This window comes from Anser anser (genome assembly GCF_964211835.1).
Source record: "Anser anser genome assembly, chromosome: 3".
NCBI lineage: Eukaryota > Metazoa > Chordata > Aves > Anseriformes > Anatidae > Anser > Anser anser.
Genome location: NC_139722.1, coordinates 102,652,947 through 102,673,110, shown reverse-complemented (window position 1 = coordinate 102,673,110; position 20,164 = coordinate 102,652,947). Strand labels below are relative to the sequence as shown.

Below are 20,164 nucleotides of genomic sequence, written 5' to 3'. Positions count from 1 at the left end.
AGGCAAACGCTATTAGGGGTTTCAAAATGAGGTACTGACTTCGTTTGTAACTGCAAAACATGTATAACCAGACAGAGGCTGGAGTGCACAGGTTCAGTGCACTGTGTTCTTTGGTACCCCTTCTTCCAGGTGGAATAACATTGTGCAGGGAGGAGCCCTGCTCCAAACAAATCAATTTTCCCTGAAATTAAGTATCTGCCAGTCCATCTCTTTGTACTCTCCACTATCCTCTGGCTTTGGCTGTAGCTGAAGATGTTACAACGATAATCTTCACCTCTGCAAAACGGCCCTTGGCCTGCCAGCAGTCCCCAGCAAGCTGGGGTGGGAACCATGTACCCGGCCACAAAGGACGCTGTGACAACAAGCAGTGCTCCTTCTACAAGCAGTGGCTGCCTGCTGATTCTCTGCAGGAAGTCACCCTTTACCCTTAAAATCCTTGGCCTCAAATGTGTTATTTTATATGAAAACGATTGCAGATAGCTGACTTGTAATTGATGTAACAGGAGTGGATGTGTTGGAGAGATGGTCAGGTGTCAAGAAATAGTTGCATGTAAAGCCTTGAGTTGGCCCCTTTTCATTTGAGAAAAATCCTATTTTAGATCCTAAAAGAAGGTAGGGATAACAATAATTTAGCTGGAAATACCATCTAAAATTCTGGTATCATCAATGTAAGAAAATAAATTTGTCTAGTTTATGACTGTGCACTTGAATTTACGATGATTCATTACAAATAAGCTCACCACAGCAAGCTTGTGCTTGTTGATTTCAGAGATCTAATTGGGCTTGCTCAGTAGCTCAGAGTAATTCTGCACAGGAGAAGAGGGTTACATCAACTAAATCAGTCATTATCCAACAGAAGAGAAATTACTTTTCCAATAATTCATCTTGCTTATGCTTGCCTACCCAAATATTAGGAAAACCAAGCTGCTCTACATGAGCAATAGTCCTCTGAGACTTCAAGTTGTGCAGCAGAGAGACCTTCTCATGTTGTTCCTTCATCAGAAAGGTGTCATTTCTTCTTTCAGCATAGGTGGGTAATAGCGTTTTCTACTCCTTGAAAGAGGTTTCTTAATTTGAAGTAAAATATTTTTGTTCCAAGTTGAACTTCGAAGTATAACAAGTCCTTCCCTAATGATACAAGGTAAGGTTCTGCTCCAAGCTGTGTTAGTGTTCCACTCGGTGTTCTTCTCTTACAAATACGTACAAACCAGCTTTCTGCCTTGCTGGCAGCATTGTCTGCTAGAATACTGTTTATGAGAACAAACTGATTTTCTCATCAGCCTAACTGAAAGATCTTTAAAGGAATTCAACATTTGTCTCAAATGAGCCTAACGGTAACACAGACCAAAATATTCCATATAGTTAAAAGGAACAAAAACTTCAAGTTATCCTTCAGTAACTAGATACACCTACAGCTGGCATCAGATCAGTAGATCTTGTGGCTTTTTCTTAAGCTTCTTCACTTGTTTGTGAACCCAGATATTAGGTAATCAAAACAATCCTTGTGGCACTATGCCTAGAGGCATCTTCAAGGGAGCCTGAAAGAGGCCCAGCTTAACGCATTTTGATTGCCTCAGCGTCTGTCAGTGTACCAACAAAGCTGCTCGTAACAGTTCAATTATTTCAGATAAAGCTTTGTATATTCAAATTGTTTAGGGATTGTGCAAAGAATTGTAGCATTTTTTTTAAATAACTCTCATTGCAAAGCAGATCTTGAGGTAGAAGCATGAGTAGGAGAATGCATTGGTAACAGACAATAGAAAAAAAAAACACTGGAGTGTTTTATTTATCCCAATCTTTTTCTATTTTCATCTGATGCCTTGAAAAGTGTCCCACTTGGAGCAGAGTGTGGAAAAAGCATCTATGTTTAGAAAGCTGTCTAATCTTAACCAGAAAAGTTTAAACAACTAAGTTATAATGAAGTAAATATCACTAAAGAAAGGATTGGGGCTTTTGTAATTACATATTTTCCTATTTGGCCATGTTTGTATTTTATGAGCCTGTAGATTCTTGTAAATGTGAACCTTACATTTTGAAAGATCACGATGTTTGTTCTCAGTTACTGGTATGTACTGTAGTACTAGCTAATCTTCGGTTTTTGCATATGAGCTAATAAAGGTTAAGATTTTTAAGAGAAAGTACTTAGATTAATACCTAAATCACTTGAAAATGGGACTTACTATTCTACATGCTATAGTAAGCCAGTGAGACTTCAGGTCACAATTCATGTAAGGTTTTGAACGCTGTACCTAACACTTAATTTCCAACTTATTTGTAAATCAAGTGTGTGGTAGGAACAAATCAAAATGCCTCATCAGGTTTCCTAGGAAGAGGATTGCACAGGAAGTGTTGGTGTCAGCTGTCAGTAACTAAAGGGCACTTGCATCTGGCTTTCTATTTGAATTGTGAAAGTCCCGGTAAAAATGCCCTCCTTGGTGCTCTGGCATTGTTCTCAGCACGGTAACCTGACTGTGCTACGTCACAGGCAGATGCATTAGCTGGGTCTCTTCCTCATTTTCCTGTTTGCCCAAGGTTTACATTGTATTTGGTGTTTATCTCAACTACCTGGATGCCCTAACTAATTTCGAACGCTGTCTGAAACACCAAAAGCTGGAGGCTGAAGGCCTGCTGCCGGAATGCCGCTGTCCTTTCGCTGTGTGTGGTTGCAGCTGACGGACGGGCCTGGCTGATCTGTGATGTTCAGCTCTCTCTTCAGGCTCTCAACTATTCCTCTCCGCTTTACCTGGTTAATGAAAGAAAACCATTAAAGGAGATGGCAGGACCAAATGCCATTGACTGAGCACAGGCTCGTGCTGCTTTCCGAAGCACCGGCTTCCTTCCCTCCTAAAACCTGAAGGCAACGACAGAGGGAAGCACAACGTACATCTAGCGGGGATTGTCTTTGCACTGTAAGTTGCAGACGACTTCCTTTTAGACAGGGAAATGCAGCTGAAAGATGTAACCCCTCTGTACAGCATGGAAAGTAGCGTCGCACCGTAGGCCAGGTGCCACCTCTTTTTGGTGAGAACACCCCCAATCTGTCCGAGAACTGGTTTCAACTGCTGGTCTTTGTTCCTGCTGTTGGAGATCTCAGCTAACCCTTAAAATGATTCCCCTTCCTTCTGCTTTTGCCACCTTATCCTAAATAGCCACAAATTATAATAAGGCTGCCAGCAATTTTCTAAAAAACAAACAAACAACACCAACAGTAATTCAAAACAGCTGTTTGAGCTTCTTGGAAGATGTTGACAATTGAACACGCGGTAGACTACTGTGAAAGTTGGCCGGCAGTACTCAGAGGCGATGTGGATTTGCTTAAAATACAGACTGGTACCTAAATGAATCCAGTAACGGGACAGGTACCTCGATCGTGGCTGTGTGTGCGCATATTTGCAGACATATATGTGCACAGCCAAACACTTATTTCAGTGTAAAATCAGAACTTACATGGAACTTAGAAAAACAGGATTGAGCTATAGAGTAGCTAAAGATTTAGCTTCTTGCATTATTTGTCTCCCTTGAAGCTTTTTTAACAGCAGACAGATCGTGTACTCTTCACACTTCAGCTATTAAGATACTTAGGTGAATGCACTGATGATTGATGGGTGCACGGAAAGATCAGCAGCTTTCGGTGTTTTGCTTTTCTACCACCACGTCTCATAAATGAAATAGATGAAAGCTGAGTGAGAATGTGCTCCTAGCACTGGGTGGTGTTTCAGAATCCCTTCATCAGGAGGCCTGCTGGCTGCCATAGGAAATGCAGTGCGAATGCCGCTGATTCTGTGAAGGAAAATGAGCTTTTTTGTGAAGTCTGTATCCACATCTGATTACTGCTTTCAGAGGCAAAACAGAGGAATGTGAAATTACTAATTTTGTCTGGGGAATGATCCAAGATCATCTGGTCCAACCACCCCCCTACCACCAATGTTACCCCCTAAACCATGTCCCTAAGCACCACGTCCAACCCTTCCTTGAACACCCCCAGGGACGGTGACTCCACCACCTCCCTGGGCAACCCCTTCCAACGCCTGACTGCTCTTTCTGAGAAGAAATGTCTCCTCATTTCCAACCTGAACCTCCCCTGGCACAACGTGAGGCCACTCCCTCTACTCCTATCGCTGGTTACCTGTGAGAAGAGGCCGACCCCCAGCTCCCCACAACTTTCTTTCAGGTAGCTGTAGAGAGCATCATCCTCTTAAACATAGATAAGTTCATGGGTAGAATTGACACCGTTTGGCTACAGCTCTGAGGTAAAGGAGGGAGATCTAAAGTCTTGCCTTCGCTCTAATGTTGACATTTTGAAAACACGGTCAGCCTAACCGGCTGCAGGACTGGCAGTGAAATAGCCACGTTCCCCTCCACAGGAGCTGTAAGGGTAAAGGGCTGTACAGTGCTTTGAGGGGCTCTAGCAAAGGGTGCTGTGGACAGAGCAAACTCTAATGAAGATTTCTTCCCCGCTTGTTTCTTATGTCTTCACTAGCTGAAGAAATTTGTGCTTACAGTCATTTTAAAGGCAAGTCTCTCATTTTCAGCCAACACAGTTGCTATTTCTGCGTTGCTGCCAAGGGTACATGGTGAAAATGTTGATGGGAATGTAAGAGATTGCTGGCTTGCTCTAGCAGGCAGGAGGATTCCACAGACCTGCACAGTCCCTGTGGCACACTGGAGATACTTCTATAAATGCAATAATGCATCTATGATTATTCTTCTCCTCACCTCTCAATTAACCAGTACTGCACATATTGTTCCCTGTCAAATATCTTATTTTGTCAGATGCCAGAGAGCAGTGTTGTTCTCTTTTCAAATTGCTGGTTTGATTTCTGGCAGTACTTGATTGCTTTAAAATGTGCTTTCTACATCCATTTTCCTCGGTACTTAATTAACAGCAGAAAAAGACTGAAATGATTTTTCAGTTAAGTAGGTGTTTCACTTTTGTTGCCACTACCCCATTCATTTATTTCCTTTAGCTCACTAAAGCAGTCTCAGAGATGTTATCTTTCCTTTGCAAGAAATTCGGCACTCTGGATTTACCTCTCTGCAGCTAAATCCCCTGCAAAATGCATCCAGTGGTGGGACGAAGCACAGAGGCAAGGCTTCGGTAGGGGTGGTGAAAAGCTGCCTAATACCAAACCGAAGCTGCAGTCGGTTGCAGGGAAGCAAAGCACAGCCAGTCATTCGAGAAGGCTGTTCTGTGGGCCATGGCAAGAAGCCGTGCGCCTGAAACGCTGCTGCAGAAGCAGAGCACGAGCGGTGAGTTAGCCAGGAGTCACGGCGTGCTGCGGGAACGTTCCTGGAACTTAGCAGTGAAGAGCCTCGTCTGAACATCACAAATGCAGTTTCCATCTCTGCTGTTTACCAGTTGATGCTATAGGCAAGCGCTGCCTTACAAAATTCCAACTCTTACAGTGTTAGCAGTGCTTCAGCAACACTGGGGTACTTCTGTGGCTGTACAGAAATGTCTTCGGGCTTCTGTAGTGCAGGTAACTCCTCGGAAGCTCTCACGTTTATCCCATTCCCTTGGTGTGAGCTGTTCTGTCCTAAATGCCCATGGGGCGCTAAGGGCCGGCATGCAGTAAGGTACCATGCAGCAGTAAATCCACAAAACACGTTAGGTAGCAGCAAATACGCCTTTCCTTTGTATGACTACTGCAGAACATTGCTACTACAGCATAGCCCGGGACTCCCCATATTCTAAGGTAAGGCCTCGCATGTGCACAGGTTCCTCAGAGGTAAGGCACTGCCTTGAAGTTCCAGTGAAATTAATTCATTGGAGCAAAACAAGGGGTGGGGTTTTTGCATGTTTTGCTGTGCCCCCATGTCGTTTATCTATGTCAGCCTTCAAAGAGCCAAGAGTGAGCCAAATACATCAATGACCAAGTACAACCATCACGGGAGAAGGGAAAACAGAGGAAGTGATGAAATATGTGGTCTGCAGTTTGGGTTGCAGCCAGTTAGGTGGACTTTTTGACTGCTTACTGTTTTGGAAAAATACGAGAGTAGATTCTGAATGGCAGATGACTGCAAAATGGACTGATAGTGCTCAGGCAGTGCAGACTGACTTGCTCAAGACTGAGAAATTATTAATATTTAATATAGTCAGAATGAATCACGAGAAAAATGGTTTATAGGTTAACCAATTAAGAGTGCTAGAACATCCCCAAGGAATTCTGCTGTAATAAGAGAGAGTAACCATGAAAGCCCTGTCATCTCTTCTCTTTTTTGTTCCGTGGAAGGTGACCTGGGGGTATTCGTGGCACAAAAGAGAGTTCAGAAACTGTCATGTAGAAGGCAAAAAGGATGGGTAGAATTAGAATCACTGAATCATTCAGGTTGGAAGAGACATCTAAGATCATCCAGTCCAACCTTTAACCTAGTACTGACAAGTCCACCACTAAACCATGCTATAAGTTCTACATCTACACGGTTCCTGAATACCTCCAGGGATGATGACTCAGCAGATTCTGAGGAATTAATTGGGAAAATCTTAAGGCTTGAGCTCAGTTTGAAGGTCCTTATACTGGGCTTTGAATCTTGAGCAGAAAATTAATTCGTCTTGTTGAAACATACTAAGCACAACGGATAATCCACTCTCATTGAGCAAAAAGCACGTAATAGCCAGTGCTTCAAACCTGACTCACTCTTCTAGCTCAGCACAGTGGTGTAAGGAGATACGGAGCAATCCCATGTGTCTGTGATAGGGATTGAATGGATCACAGTCTTTGTGCACGTGAATCCAATGTGCACATCTTTTCTTAAACTAACAGATGATATTTGCAGTCTTCAATGCCAAGGGATTTGTTTCTCTTTTGAGAGGTTTGTGGCCTTGATAGACGTTTAGAAATGCCCAAGAGCAGTGAAAAGAACAACTTTAACACCTCCTCCATGACTTTAAAGCAATTTTTAGCATAATTTCTGAGATAATGTACGTGCTATTAAAAAACCTATCTGGAAGACCACTCTTTGTAGATAGTAAAAGGTAATTTTATATCTCGTGCTCTGTTTTGCTGAACAGACTGCTAAAGAGAAGCTTCAACAAAAGAGAAAAATCTGTATGGTGGCCAGGGCTGGAAGGCTGAGGACTGAGAGCTTGTGGCCAGACCTGCACAGTGCTGAGCCAGCAGAATTTGATCCAGTGTTTTAACTATGTACATATCACTTTTTCCTCTTTTCCACTCTAATCTAATTCTGAAGCTTGCTGACCTACAACTAAAGCATGATCTTAGAGAACAGGTTGGCTTGGTTTCAGTGGCAAAAATAATCAAAACTGTCAGCTATGAGGTCAGGTGTGTCAGATGTGAAGGTCAGGCTGTCAGGTGTGAAGATTCCAGCGTGCATGTGTCCTGCACATGAAGGTTGTGAGGTGGACCAAGTTTGATGATGGTCATATTCTTCTACATATACTTTCTACATATTTTCCAATTGTCTCCATATGCGGAAACCCTGATTTATGTAGACGGGTAGCTGCATACTTGAAGCCGTCAGTGTTTGCCACTGCGCACACACAAATGGACGTGCGTATGAAATGGGAAGAACCTATCAGCATACCCAGCTATGTGGTATGTCCTGCCAGGGCAGGCAGTGAAATGAATGTGTCCAGTTAAAACTTCAGAAGAAATTTAAGAAATTGAAATGAAACTCTTCCCACTGGAATTTCTAAAATTGTTACCCAGGCCACCTCGCCAAAGTACAAGATTCCTGCTCTAGGTGCCATGCCGAAATGAACCTGTTCCACAGGGCAGTTCCCCCTCTGCCTGTGATGGGGTCAGTATTGGTTCAGAGGGAAGTTTCTGCATACCAGACCACTGACATAATCTGTTGTAAGAAGAATAAACGTGGGACCTGTGCTCATCGCAGAGCAGTCATTTTCATTTTTACTGGTTTGCATTTAAAACTTTCCCATGTGCGGCATCTAATTATGGTATACAAAAATCTGTATTTACATGGTAACAGTGCACAGTGCTGAAAGTGACTGTTGGTAAATTGCTTATTCACTTTGATGATTAAGCCAGTAATTATTGCATTAGCATCCTAAACCACACTTGTCTGCCAATACTTCTCCTTCTAAGGCAATCCCATGAGACCTGATGGGCTAAGTAGGGTGGGTACGGCACTTGAAGAAGGGAAGGGCAAGGAACATGTAGGAGGTTGGGCCAGTGGTTGCTTTCTGCCGTGTCTGCTTCAGTGTGACTTAGGGTAGTGATGGGACATGGCACAGCAAAAGAGATTTTCTTGCATAAGAAATGTAAAAATAGACCTTTCCACTGCTGGCTATGAAAGACCCTATATGACACATCCCACCAGTTCTTATCACTGAGGCTGTACTCGCTCAGTAATCAAAGCAAAAGCAAATCATTTTCTTTGGTCAAGGAAGGAAGGCCCCTCAGCTTCTACACCACTGTGGCATTCAGCTGCCTATGTCTTGTTGTGTTCCTGTCTTAAAATGTTTGGTAATGCTGCTGGATGCCATTGAACAGCTGTCTTCCACCTCCTCTCCTGAGGTAAACCTGATGTCTTCACATTGTGTTTCTTGGGGGACTGAACATTTTATGATCCTCCTAAAAGCAAAGTATCAGCTGTTACTTCTTCGGGAGCTTTTGGATTTATATGATAAAATTCCAGGAAATAAGTTACTTGGAACAGTTTTGCTTGGTGGAAGACAGGCTGGCACCAGAGCCCCCACCCCCTGCAGGTGCTGTGTTAGTTTCCCATCAGTTCCCTGAAATGATGCACTTACAGACCCATTTCAGTGGCTATTTCAAACCCAGGAGTGACATTTTTTCTAGTTTCCTGGATTCTAAGAACAGCTCTTTTACCTGTACCTCCCAGCAAGAATCAGTATTCTTTTCTTTTTAAGAAAATATTTGTCACGGAATTGATGGCTTCTTGAATTGTAACTGAGTATGGATCAGATTTTGAGACCCCTGCACTGCAGTTGAATGTCATCCTCGCACTCGTACAGGTAGGTATAAAACTGCCTAATGTTGGTTTTGACGCAGTGGCTAGGTAAAAATCTCATAAGCTTTCCTGAGTAGACATCACTTCATTAGTAATTAATTAGGAAATAGGGGAACCTTTCCCTTCTGTAAAAATGTTAGAGAAACTCTCCAGTTTCATAGTAAGTATTCTAGAAGAAAATGTAGTTCTGAGCCATAAAGGAGTACGTTTGAACCTGGGAAGCTGCAAACCACCCAAGCAGACCACAGAATGCAGAGGTGGTAAAACAGCATGAACAGCAGAAATGAGTCTTGGATGGGAGGAGCGGTGCATGCTTTCTCCTGGGCACGCAGTTTGAAACGGCATGTCCTAAAGGAAAGAAAATTGCTCCTTAGACATGCCTTGATGAACCAGGTTGAAAGTTGTCTTGGGCTGGGTCCAGTGAAAGAGCTGCCCTCTGTGCCCCCACTTCACACCAATAACTGTACCATGTAGGTACCTAGAGAATAGCAGTGGCGAAGGGGAAATGCTAAACAGCATTTAAAAAAGGCTCTTGTCTTTAAGGCACTGCCCTTACCTCCCTTTATGTGTTTCCTCTACTCTTTCTTCACTCTGTCCTTCCTCACCATGCAGCTACTGTCTGTCTTTTCTAACAGAATTAGGCCATTGGTCGCGTCTTTCTCCTCAGTCCCCATGTAACAACCTCTTCAGCGTGTGACCTTCTTCCTGAAGGACAGGTGGCGCTACTCTCTTTTTCTGGAGAAGAAGCCACAGGTGCAACAGCCTGTAAGCGGTGGGGATGGCTTGGCTGGTGCATGGCCAAGCACAAAGCAAATGGAAGAGGCACGGAGTCAGGCAATACAGCCAGAGGGGTTTAAGCAGCCTCGTGATGCATGAACTAGCAGCAGGCTGGAGTGGAGGTTGTTTTAGGGAACGGTCTCCGACACTAGGCTAGAGTAAGTGGCAGCAGGAACATGCAGAGGAGTGTTGGTTTTAGACAGCAAGTACCCAAATAACAAGTTGGCAGACATCCAGCATGGGCGAAAAAAGCACTGCAAAGGCCTTGACAAATGTTTCTGTCGTCCTATTTTGTCTGCCTGGTCCAGAAAACGTAGATAGTGAATGAAAAAAGGGTTTGGTTTGAAGACAACAAACGACAAGAGAACAATGTATTTTTGTAGGACAGAAAGTCCCCCCACTTTGTAATTCTTCTCCATCCACTGGCCAATCCACTTGTAAAAGTCTCAAAGCAATTTAGCTTCCATTACTTTCCTTGTGGGAACTGTGCCCACGAGCTTCTCCTGGTGTTAGTTGTCCATACACGTCTCATTTAGCCTTTCCGAAGAACCTTTCTTCCTTCTGTGCATGCTACATCCTTCTCACAGATAGCGGCAGTTTGGGTCTTTTTCCTTTCATCATTATGTGACTAAACATGTTAATTTGTGTTTTAAAAAAAAGTCATTTAAGCCTGTTTTATGCCAGTTAGTTTTATTCCTCTTTTCTGAGTTTCTTCAAAGTCTTCAGCCACTATTTTCTGAGAAGAAAATATCAGGTTTAAACTCTGCCCAAATGCAGAGCAACACAAGATATCACACACTGCAATGGGACGTAGTTAAAATCCACTACTGTTTGCAAACTCATCCTTGCGGAAGGAATCGAGTACCTTCAATTGCCTATTAAAGGCTTCTCAGCTCTCTCTGTAAGGCACTCAGAGTCTTGCAGGCACTGGCCTTAGAAATAAGCTCTGCATCCCCTAGGCAGATGGAGATTATGTATCTTCTCAAACTGAGGTGCTGATGCTGATTTTTCCCCCCACAAAACAGCCCTAAAATTCACTAAATTTCAGCTTAGAATATTCCTCAAACACTTTTGCTACCTACTGACTGTCAGTCAGACCAGCATCTAAACAGATACCAAAACACTGTTTATCTCCTAATCACAGCACTTTGAAAAACAAAATAACCTTCTGAGTTCTAATTATTTTATAATCTCTTTGATTGCTATTTATTTATCGTGCAAAGCATATGCGTAACTCCCACATGCCTATTGCTGAAGAAAGTACAATGCTAAAAGGCAGTGCTGCAAATTCACAGAAACAAATAAGCAAGGGTAACACATTTAAGTGCTGCACTGCATCGATTTCTCAGAAACGCTCCCACCCGAATCTGCTGCAGCAATGCGAGCTTTAGAAGGCAAACTCCATGCCCCTGACCATGAGTTCCTCTTGATCATCAGACCAAATGAAACACCTTGTATCAAGGCCTTTAAAGTCAGATCCAGAGAAGGACTCAAACACCAAATCCCTCTTGAGGCTGGAACTAGCAGCCTCACACCCTGCAGGACATGGGAGAAGCGTGGGATGAAAGAGGTCCAAAACCCAAACCTCGCGTGCTGAGCAGGGACCTTCTGGCAAGGAGGCAGGCAATGCGAGTGGAAGGACGTGACTAAACTCTTGCACCCTCTGTGGAGCTCAGAGTTCTGCTCCAGGCTCTTAGGAATGTCTTTTTTTTTTTTTTTTTTTTTTTTCAATATAGAGACTGCAAAGACCAAAGAATTTACATTTTACAGTCATGGGGTGGAGAAAAATCTAGTGCCTTTTAAATGAGTGCTGCAGCCATAACACGGAGTGCTAGTGTCTCCCTTTTTGCTCCTATTACCTCGCACAGAAAAAAAAAAATAAAAAATTTCAAAACCTGAAAAGTGAAATGCCCAGTTGGTGCATTTGCTCATGAGGTGTGGTGTTGGATTTGGGCCTCCCCGGTCTGCGGAAGGTGTTGGGATCTGCCTCCCCCATTTCATGGGAACACTTCAACCACTCTGGCATAGCAGCCAGTAATACCATTGTCTTTGTGAATGACTTTAAAAGGAAAACAGTGTGTTCCTTCAGGTTTTTCAAAGAGCAGTTATAAGTCCTGCTCTCAGGAGAGGGCTTTAAGATCAGGCTTAAATCAGGCAGAGGTGCTTTTGTTCATCCTAAATAGGATGCCAGACCTGCAGAGGAGAGAGACAGGACTGTGCATGCATATTTGTGCCTGTCATTTCCTATTGTCTCTCCATAGGCAACTTCCCTCTCAGCATGTGAGATTTTCAGATAAGCATTTTAAGATGCATAATTCTTGGCAGGAACCACATGGGAATTCTTAATGTTGAATGCTGGAGTTTTATTCTGCTCTGGTGACCAAGCTCCTAAAAGCAAACTATTAAAAAACAACATTTTCTTACTGGGTCTAGTCACAGTCTACAAGGCTCTCTTGCTGTTCTACTCCAGAAAGTAGCAGTCACAGCAAAAAAAAGTGCTGCAAGAAACATTCTTCATAAACAGGGTTTATATAATTAAAGCCATTCTGCACACTAAGTACATTATCTGCCTTTCGGAAATCTTATTAGAATAATGCACAAAAACTTACAGAAAAATCTCTTTACCATTCCCCTATGGAAAACACCCTTCTTGTTGAATTTGTAGAAGTAATTTCTCCTCACCTTGTATTTAAATTGTGTAGCAGTCAGTCTGCCATAAATTGTTGCTCAGCATTGATATACAACATTTCTCCTGGAGATGACAGAGTATTTAATAAGAGACAGTTTTTGCTCACCTCATCAAGGTTATGCCTCTTACTTTTAATATGCATCTGAAATACATCTTCTAATGCCCTTAAAATAGAATAAAAGGGAAAATCTGTGATTAAAAAAAACAAAACAAAACAAAACACAAAACTATTCAAAAGCCTTATACTTTCATATGAAAAATAACACTCAGCCTGTCTTTCAGATCACTTAAAACATATCCCAACTTTTCACTTTTGCTCCATCCTCTCCTCCCCCTGCCCCTAACATAGTTGTAAATGGATTTAAAAAATAACTTATTGAACATTTGTTAGGTTGTTCCAAATGCATGCAACTTGGCAGGATGGGGACAGTATTTCATATATATAACTTCAATTTCTTCTTCTGCATTTAATAAGAGTACTGGAGCTCTCCATGGCAACACAGTAGTCCCCCTCTGTATTTCTCTCAGTTGCCATCCCACCACATGTTAACTAGCTGAAACTGGTGAAGCAGCTTCCTAGATTCATTTATAGCTGTAGTTCCTTTGTCCAGGATACTGCATTACTTGAAGCTGACTTTTGAATTGCTTCTAGTCAACACTTCTTAGACCTCCACATGTCATTTGCATGGTCTCCTTGTTCTTGGGCCTCTTTTCCAGTAACTTTTAAGAGAAACACTGAAAAGGCTGAACTTTCATGGTCATAGTTTTGTTAATTAGGTGGACTAGGGCAAGAGAGATGCCTTCAAAAAAGCACTCAGAATATTTTTCTTGATGGTATGATCAGCTGCAAGCAAAAGGTGCACTCACTGTGATTAGAATCTGTGAAAAATAAACCTAACTGACAAGGAAATTAGGTCTCCAGGTTCTGCAATTGTAATTCAGTTAAATCTAACCCAATGTTTGGGTTTTCAGACAATCATAAAAAATGAAAATACCTGCAACGAACTGGAGGTGTTAGCAGGGCTGTTTTCGTCGTATAATGTTTATTCGAATTGGGAGGGCGTTTACAGTTCTATCTGTAAATAAGCTTTTTTAAAATAAATAGAGCTATTTTAAAATATGTGCCTATCATAATAATCTTGCAGCAGGGTAGCTAAGGCTATCAGTTGTGTCTTTTCTAGTCTGTTACAAAAATCTATTTAAAGATTGAACTCTGGATTTAAAATGAAAGGCGACTACTGATCATTTGCTTTTATTCTGCATAAAATTAAGCTCTGTTATTAAAGATCACCCAAGAAAATAACAAATGATTATTCATATATTTTTAGTAACCTTTGCTTAGTAACCTCTGAGGGAAGAGTGCACAGCATCTAAGCAATCACCATTTGAAGTCAACAGATTGGTACTTTCACCCTACAAGCCTGAGCACGGACACCCTGGTGCCCCACGGCGCTCTGAGCTGGGCTGAGTGTGGAGCACACACACGACCCCTGCTGCTGTCACGCTCAGGTACAAGTCTGGGTTCTTTTGTTTGATTTTCACTATCCATAGAGAAAAGACATTTTCTGAAGGATACCAGTTCTCCTGTTAACTTGGGGGCTGACACACAATAGCTTTTCGAGGCTTTATTTTATTTTAATATTATCTTTGTACGTATGGGCAGGCATGAAGCTCAGCAACCTATTCAATGTATGCTGAGTCAGTGGTTTTCCAAGCTACTACTGTTCCTCCTGGTGTAACCAGAAAGCTCAAAATGAAACCTGACATATGCACCTCTAATTTGGGCCTCGAAGGCAGTCTGAAAACTGCTACTCATATAAGGAAGAAAGAAAACTCTTACGTTTAACTGCTTGCTCAGAAAACAAACTAGCCATTCATAATAATGACTGCTTAAAAATAAACAAACAAACAAACAAACAAATAAATAAATAAAAGATCCCCAGAAATTTTAACTGAAATCCTCTAGATTGAAAGGGAAACATCTTGGTTGGTTTCAGAATGGGTTTGATTGGTATCAGGGGGTTAGCACCTCTTAAGCATCAAAGCACAGCACTTGACAAAGACTGGAGTTGTAAACGTTTGGGTTAAATTATCTATCAATGGAAAAGTGCCTCCCATTTAAAATGCTGGCCAGGCAATGTTATAGAAAAAGAGGACAAAATGTTGGAGCTTTGAGCAGGCCTACAAATGGACCTAAGATTTGTCACGGTTCTCTAAATGTTACAAACATGATAGTTTTCTATTAGAAATGTGATAGAGAATGGGAATGTATACTGGTGTGTGTGCACATCAGGATTTCACCTACAGAATTTGAAACCAGAAAAGGATGCTGCAGTTGGATGTCAGCAGCACTGGGTGTATTTGGCTCTAGGATTTATGTGTGCATCATTAATTTAGGAGCACGCATCCTAAAGGAAGCAGTTATTGCACTTATTTATTCTGCTCTCATACGTGGGAGGAAGACTTCTACTTCAAAAATCTTCTGCTGCGATGCACTTTGCTAAGGAAGACTCATTGTAGCTCCCTGGTTTGACAGCCCAGGATTGACTGGGAATGGGAATTAAAGTGTTGTAAAAATAATGCCTACCATGATATTTTGTAAGGGAATGAGATTGAGACCAGGGTCAGAAAACATGACATTTCCATGTTTCTACTAGAAGTTACTGGGAAATAGGAGACTGAATGAAAGTATTTTCTGTTCAGCTGTTCGGTTTAAATCATGACTTTGATAAAGTGCAGTCACAAAAGTGTGTACCAAGCTAAACTGGCTTCAGGTTTCAATTTAATCTCATTAAAAACACCAATTTCTTACTCTGATTGACTAATTGGTGAAAATTTTCCTACTCAAAATAATAAGTAAGAAATGCAAAGCACTTACTCCTTGTGGTAACAACTTCTAGTCAAAATATCATTTGTAAGATCTTGAAGAAAACGAAGATACTCTTCTCCTCTACACAAATACATAAGCTGTCAGCATCTTTCTTTAACATACACAGAATACAAATAAGATTTACTGTACCATCCAAAGAGGTGGCAGTTTTAAAGTAATTATACTAACTCAGATAAGGAATTTTGCCAACATATTCGAAAGTGATGAATCGCTTTACTAGTCTGCATTTTTTTACTCTCCAGGTTTATACTCTTTTAAATGAGTGATTTTCACGTTTTATTGGTTAGCTTCCTAATTACTTTAATCCATTAGTTTAATTTAAGTTAATTTAATCCATAAATTTCTTTAATCAAGAATATCTTTGCCTTTTTTAAATAATCAATTCAAGAAAAATAGTTCCAATGGACAAAGCGTAGGTATCATAAGATAAATTATTAACATTATTTTGTTATTATTTATTTTGCCTATAATAAGAGGTGACTGGGTAGCATGACTCAGAAAATCACTTCCAATTTTCTGATCCCACATTTCCCAAGCAAGTAGCTGAATCCTGTAGCCCCCCTAAGACACTTTTGTCCACTGCTTACAGCTGCTGGTAATTGGCTCGTGCCCTGATTTTAGTTTTCCATCAGATTCCTACTTTAATATTTTGATACAAAACTTAGAAGCAGTTAAAAGAGACAAAAAAAAATATTTAACTTACTTTTCTTCAAGTTGCAGTCCTGGAAAAAGTGACATTTCAGAATCAGGAATCCATAATTCATGGTTCTGCCACAAACAAGTAAAGGGAAAAAGCAGGTTTTCGATTATATTTGTATTAACATTTCATATTTCCATTTAGAGCACCAGGGGAAAAGGATATGATTTTGTAATATATCAAAATCACAACAACATCATACTAAAGTGATAGGCCAGCTCATGTGAAATTAATGTCTAGTGTCAATCATTCATATGAATACAGAAAGGATATTATTACTAGGTAGGTTCATGTTAGCAGAAATGGAAACAAGCATGTACAAACAGAGAAAAACAATGCAAACAGTCTAAATGAAATCAGTTTTGACAAAATGGGAGATATTTGCAGAGCTCATTTAAATAAGACACCTTTTTCTTTAAAAGGATGTGCCAAAAAAGAGAAGCAGACATAGAAGACTTACAAAAGCAGACTGATACTGAAATTATCTTTCCTGCAGATTATCAACTGGGAATACTCTTGCATTTAGGAGCATCTGTTTTAATATTGTAAAAAGAAAGCTTTGATGGTTGGAATAAGGTGTGGAATAGTCCCAGCTAGCACAGAGCTAACACACATCAGGCTTGTGTTGTCTTGGCTGAGCTGTTCAGAAATCCAACACCGGCTCCATAAGGGGGTGAGCAAGCCAAGGAATTTTACACAACATCTCTAGCATGCATGGCTTATGCTACAGTTAACCATCACTTGTTTTTAAGAGCACTAAAATTCACTAAATTAATCCCCCGTTCATCCTAAAACTCCAGGTGACCAGTAGAGTGCAACTTCCATACAGTCTTGTATGGCGTGCTACAGTGCTGACTGTAGGCTGAGGGCTTAGCACTTTGCCTGGACATTTCTATGATCTAAATTATTATTTGGATAGAATGAAAAGGCTGCAAATCAAGCAAAAGCTGAAACGACTGCTAGAAATTAAGTTAGAGTGCAGCGAGATGTTAGTCAAGCAGGAAAAAGCTCTGCTTTCAGAAGAGTGCATTTGTGTTGGAATACACTGTTTTTCACATTGCATAATAGCTGATTCACATTTCTCAGAGAGATTGGTTACTTAATCTGTTCCTATTTTATTCACAGAAGTCTGTTGACCCTATATAGCCACACATGCTATATTTCTCAATTGCAATCTTAGTGACGTCTCACAAGGTGATTTAATTTTTTTAGTTTTGCTCTTACTGTATATTCCCCAAAGCCAAAGATTACACTATACATTTCATTTCCACACAACCAGGACAACTTTTGTGTATGAACAGTATATGAACAGCCCCATTCTTTTTCTTTTTGACAAACTGGGTGCACCAACCTCAACTGGCTGTTGAGAGAAGTTATCTGAGTGTGGTCTCACATGTGCATCTTCTAAAAAACTGCAAGATTAAAAGCACAACAAAAACCAGTTATTTCAGCTTAAAATGAATGTTGCTTGAAAGTGAAATTACTTAATTTTTAGCATTGATGCATAAGCAAAATGAGTAAGTACCTGTGTAACTCTGTTTCCTTTTCATTACTGACATCGGCTGATTTAAGTGATCGTTTGCCAGGAGTTGAGCTCCTCTTTGAAGGAGGAGGATTATAGTACCTATGTTTTACAAGAAAAGATTGGTGTGACGTCTTTAAGATTTGAGGGGTAAAAAGCTTTTTTTCTGTGAAGTAAGCTGAATGTTTGTCAAGGAGGTCCCCAGAGTATGTTTTATTGAAAGAGTTTTGAAATGCCTTTCTCCTGTTGCGACTGCTTAAATGTATGTGAGGCTGTTGGAGTGGCAAAGCAGATGATCTGTCTGTGCTAGAGGCATGAACAGGAGTCTGAGACAAAGCATGCTGAGCAGTATTTTGGGCAGTCATCTTTGCAGTAGAAGCTGGCAACAGGGTTTTTGAAGCGAGCTTCTGAAAAGACACAGAGGGGGGCTGCCGTCCCTTTGTCCTGGAAGAGTTTTTCTGAGCAGATGTCAAATATCGGTGACCATTTTCCGACAGTGACCATCTTGCCTGTAAGTTAAAGAAAATAGCTGACAGAAAAATCACAAAAGGAATTTGCTGAAGACAGTGCCTCCTACAAACTGGGTCACTCACGAGGAAGTTTAAGAACCAGTCTTCAAACTGTCTCAGGTGGTCTAAACGACTGGCAGAGTTTCAGGAGCTGCAGTTAGGAGTAAAGCCACCCTTCCACTGTGCTAGAGCTGGTTAACATGTCCCTTTTCTTTTTCCTTCCTTCTCTTTGCAAGGTTGAGGGTGCTAATGACAGATAGTCTTGGGAAATTACAGAAATTCCACTTTCCTTGCCAGCACGCTCAGGCAAAGAAGAAGAGAGATTTTCATCCCTTGGACATTGTGCATCTTTGTGGCAATACTACAGCTCCTCTTTGGGAGCACTAGGATGGCTTCTTCTATTTGCTCTCCTTGTATGCCCACGCTGGTATTCTGCCAATGCAGTATGACTCCATCTCACGAGTTTAGATTCCAGCAGAACCACTGTTATTCTCATAAATACCATAGGTGAAATCATGGCTTGTCATTTCACTATTTATCTCAGTGGGAGCAAGATTTTACAACTCAAAATAATGCAGATGTTTGAATTGGATGACTTACTTTATAAACAGCGTCATTGGTAATCTAGCGGTAAACCCACTATAATTCTCAACAAATAGAAAGTTTTACAATCTAAATATAGTCTGCTGAGGAATTTTTGCCCCTAAGACACTCGAGACTATGGCAGAATGAAATGTTTTGGATGACTTTGCCTATTGTGGTGATGTCCACTGGCGGAATTTGGTGAAGAACAGACCTATTCACACTAGCATGAGGTTGTACAGTCTCTGTTATCTGGCAGAATATAAGGAGTTAGGATTAATTACTTTATTGTCTTGCTTTTACTAATAAACACCTTTTTAGAATGCAGATGATACTTTAAAAAATAATGTTATTGCATTACTTTCAGTGGCAATTCTGTGAAAATCATTGGGATTTAGTATTCTTAAAAATACTGTGTACAGAAATATTCCTGATAAAAATGTTGTCACAGACGTCACCAAATTATTTCAATAAATTTGCTCTATTTTTGTTTTCCAGGCACACGTAATACTTTGTTAAAAACTCTAATTCAACATAAAGATGAATCCCATTTGTCAAAGGAGCAAAGAGAACGCATGTGGGTTTGTGAATGCTATGTGTACATTCATGCCGTCGGTGCAGGGGCACATTTTAGTCATGTAGATGTACATGACACAGGTACATGTCTTTGTAGGTCTACAGCGTAGGTCACGTAGGGATAACAACAGCTAGATGAGAGGATAGCTGCCGTATCTAGCCAAAAACATGATTAAGCCATTGCAGCTTAGGTGAAAGCTCAGTGGGCCATCAGGGCAAATACGTTCGCTAGTTTTAAGACAGTGAGAGGAACAAAGTGTTTTTTGGTGTCTTTCCTCCCAGGCAAAACTAAGAGTCAAATATTATCTCTGCTTGACTAGACTATAAAAAGACACACTGAACAAGCCTGCACTTACTGCTGTGTTACAGGCACTGCCCTGCACTTCAGAGTGCAGCTAACTCCGAGGAACTTGGTCTCTTTTGGGTGACTCAGTACAACCTGTGTGACAGGTCCTACGCTGTCAGAATATCACATACCTTCTGCTGGCCTGGAGAAACACTTCTGGAGTTGGATGATGAGGCACGAAGAACATGTACAAGATCCTTCTCATATTTCTCAAGGGCTTGAATCAATTTGTCTCTTTTCTGCTGATCCTTGTCTGCACATGTAAAAATGTAAAAACAACCCTTTCCAGTTTAATCAGTGGTCAGGTCACAGACTGTAACTCTTCACTCATCTTTTTCCCATTGCTGTTCTGTTTCCTCCTCTTAACAGCAGGTAGCATGCAAAGAAGACAACTACTCTTCTAACAGTTGGTGCTTGCTGCCTCTGTGCTCAGAAGCACACACCTGTGTGTGAAATAAATGCAACCCAGGACTTCATTATACAACTCATGCAGTAAGTAATGAGCTGTGGAAGGATAAGAGAGTACAATGACATTTCGCTCCCATCTCCTGCCCACTCTTTCCCCTGTCCTAGACAGGAACTGATGCAGGTCAAAATAGAAGAAAAGCTGAAGCAATTAAG

General features: G+C 41.2%; 1 protein-coding gene across 11 annotated transcripts in view; it reads right to left on the bottom strand.

Moving 5' to 3' along the window:
* Window positions 1-36: 36 nt before the first annotated feature.
* LOC310897879 (spermatogenesis-associated protein 7 homolog) overlaps window positions 37-20,164 on the bottom strand; it is a 54,705-nt gene continuing 34,577 nt past the window's right edge. For 5 of the 11 annotated variants that reach the window (XM_083832006.1, XM_083832015.1, XM_083832012.1 and 2 more), the window contains 7 exons: window positions 19,675-19,796; window positions 17,534-18,039; window positions 17,360-17,420; window positions 16,015-16,079; window positions 15,300-15,371; window positions 12,528-12,585; window positions 37-2,743 (listed from right to left, as the gene is read on the bottom strand). In XM_083832006.1, coding sequence (XP_083688132.1) covers window positions 2,579-2,743; window positions 12,528-12,585; window positions 15,300-15,371; window positions 16,015-16,079; window positions 17,360-17,420; window positions 17,534-18,039; window positions 19,675-19,796 — 1,049 coding nt within the window. In that variant the 3' untranslated portion in view covers window positions 37-2,578. Of the gene's footprint in view, window positions 10,469-12,414; window positions 12,586-15,299; window positions 15,372-16,014; window positions 16,080-17,359; window positions 17,421-17,533; window positions 18,040-19,674; window positions 19,797-20,164 lie in introns of those variants that run through there. The other 6 variants (XM_083832010.1, XM_083832011.1, XM_083832009.1 and 3 more) reach the window with 6 other exon arrangements.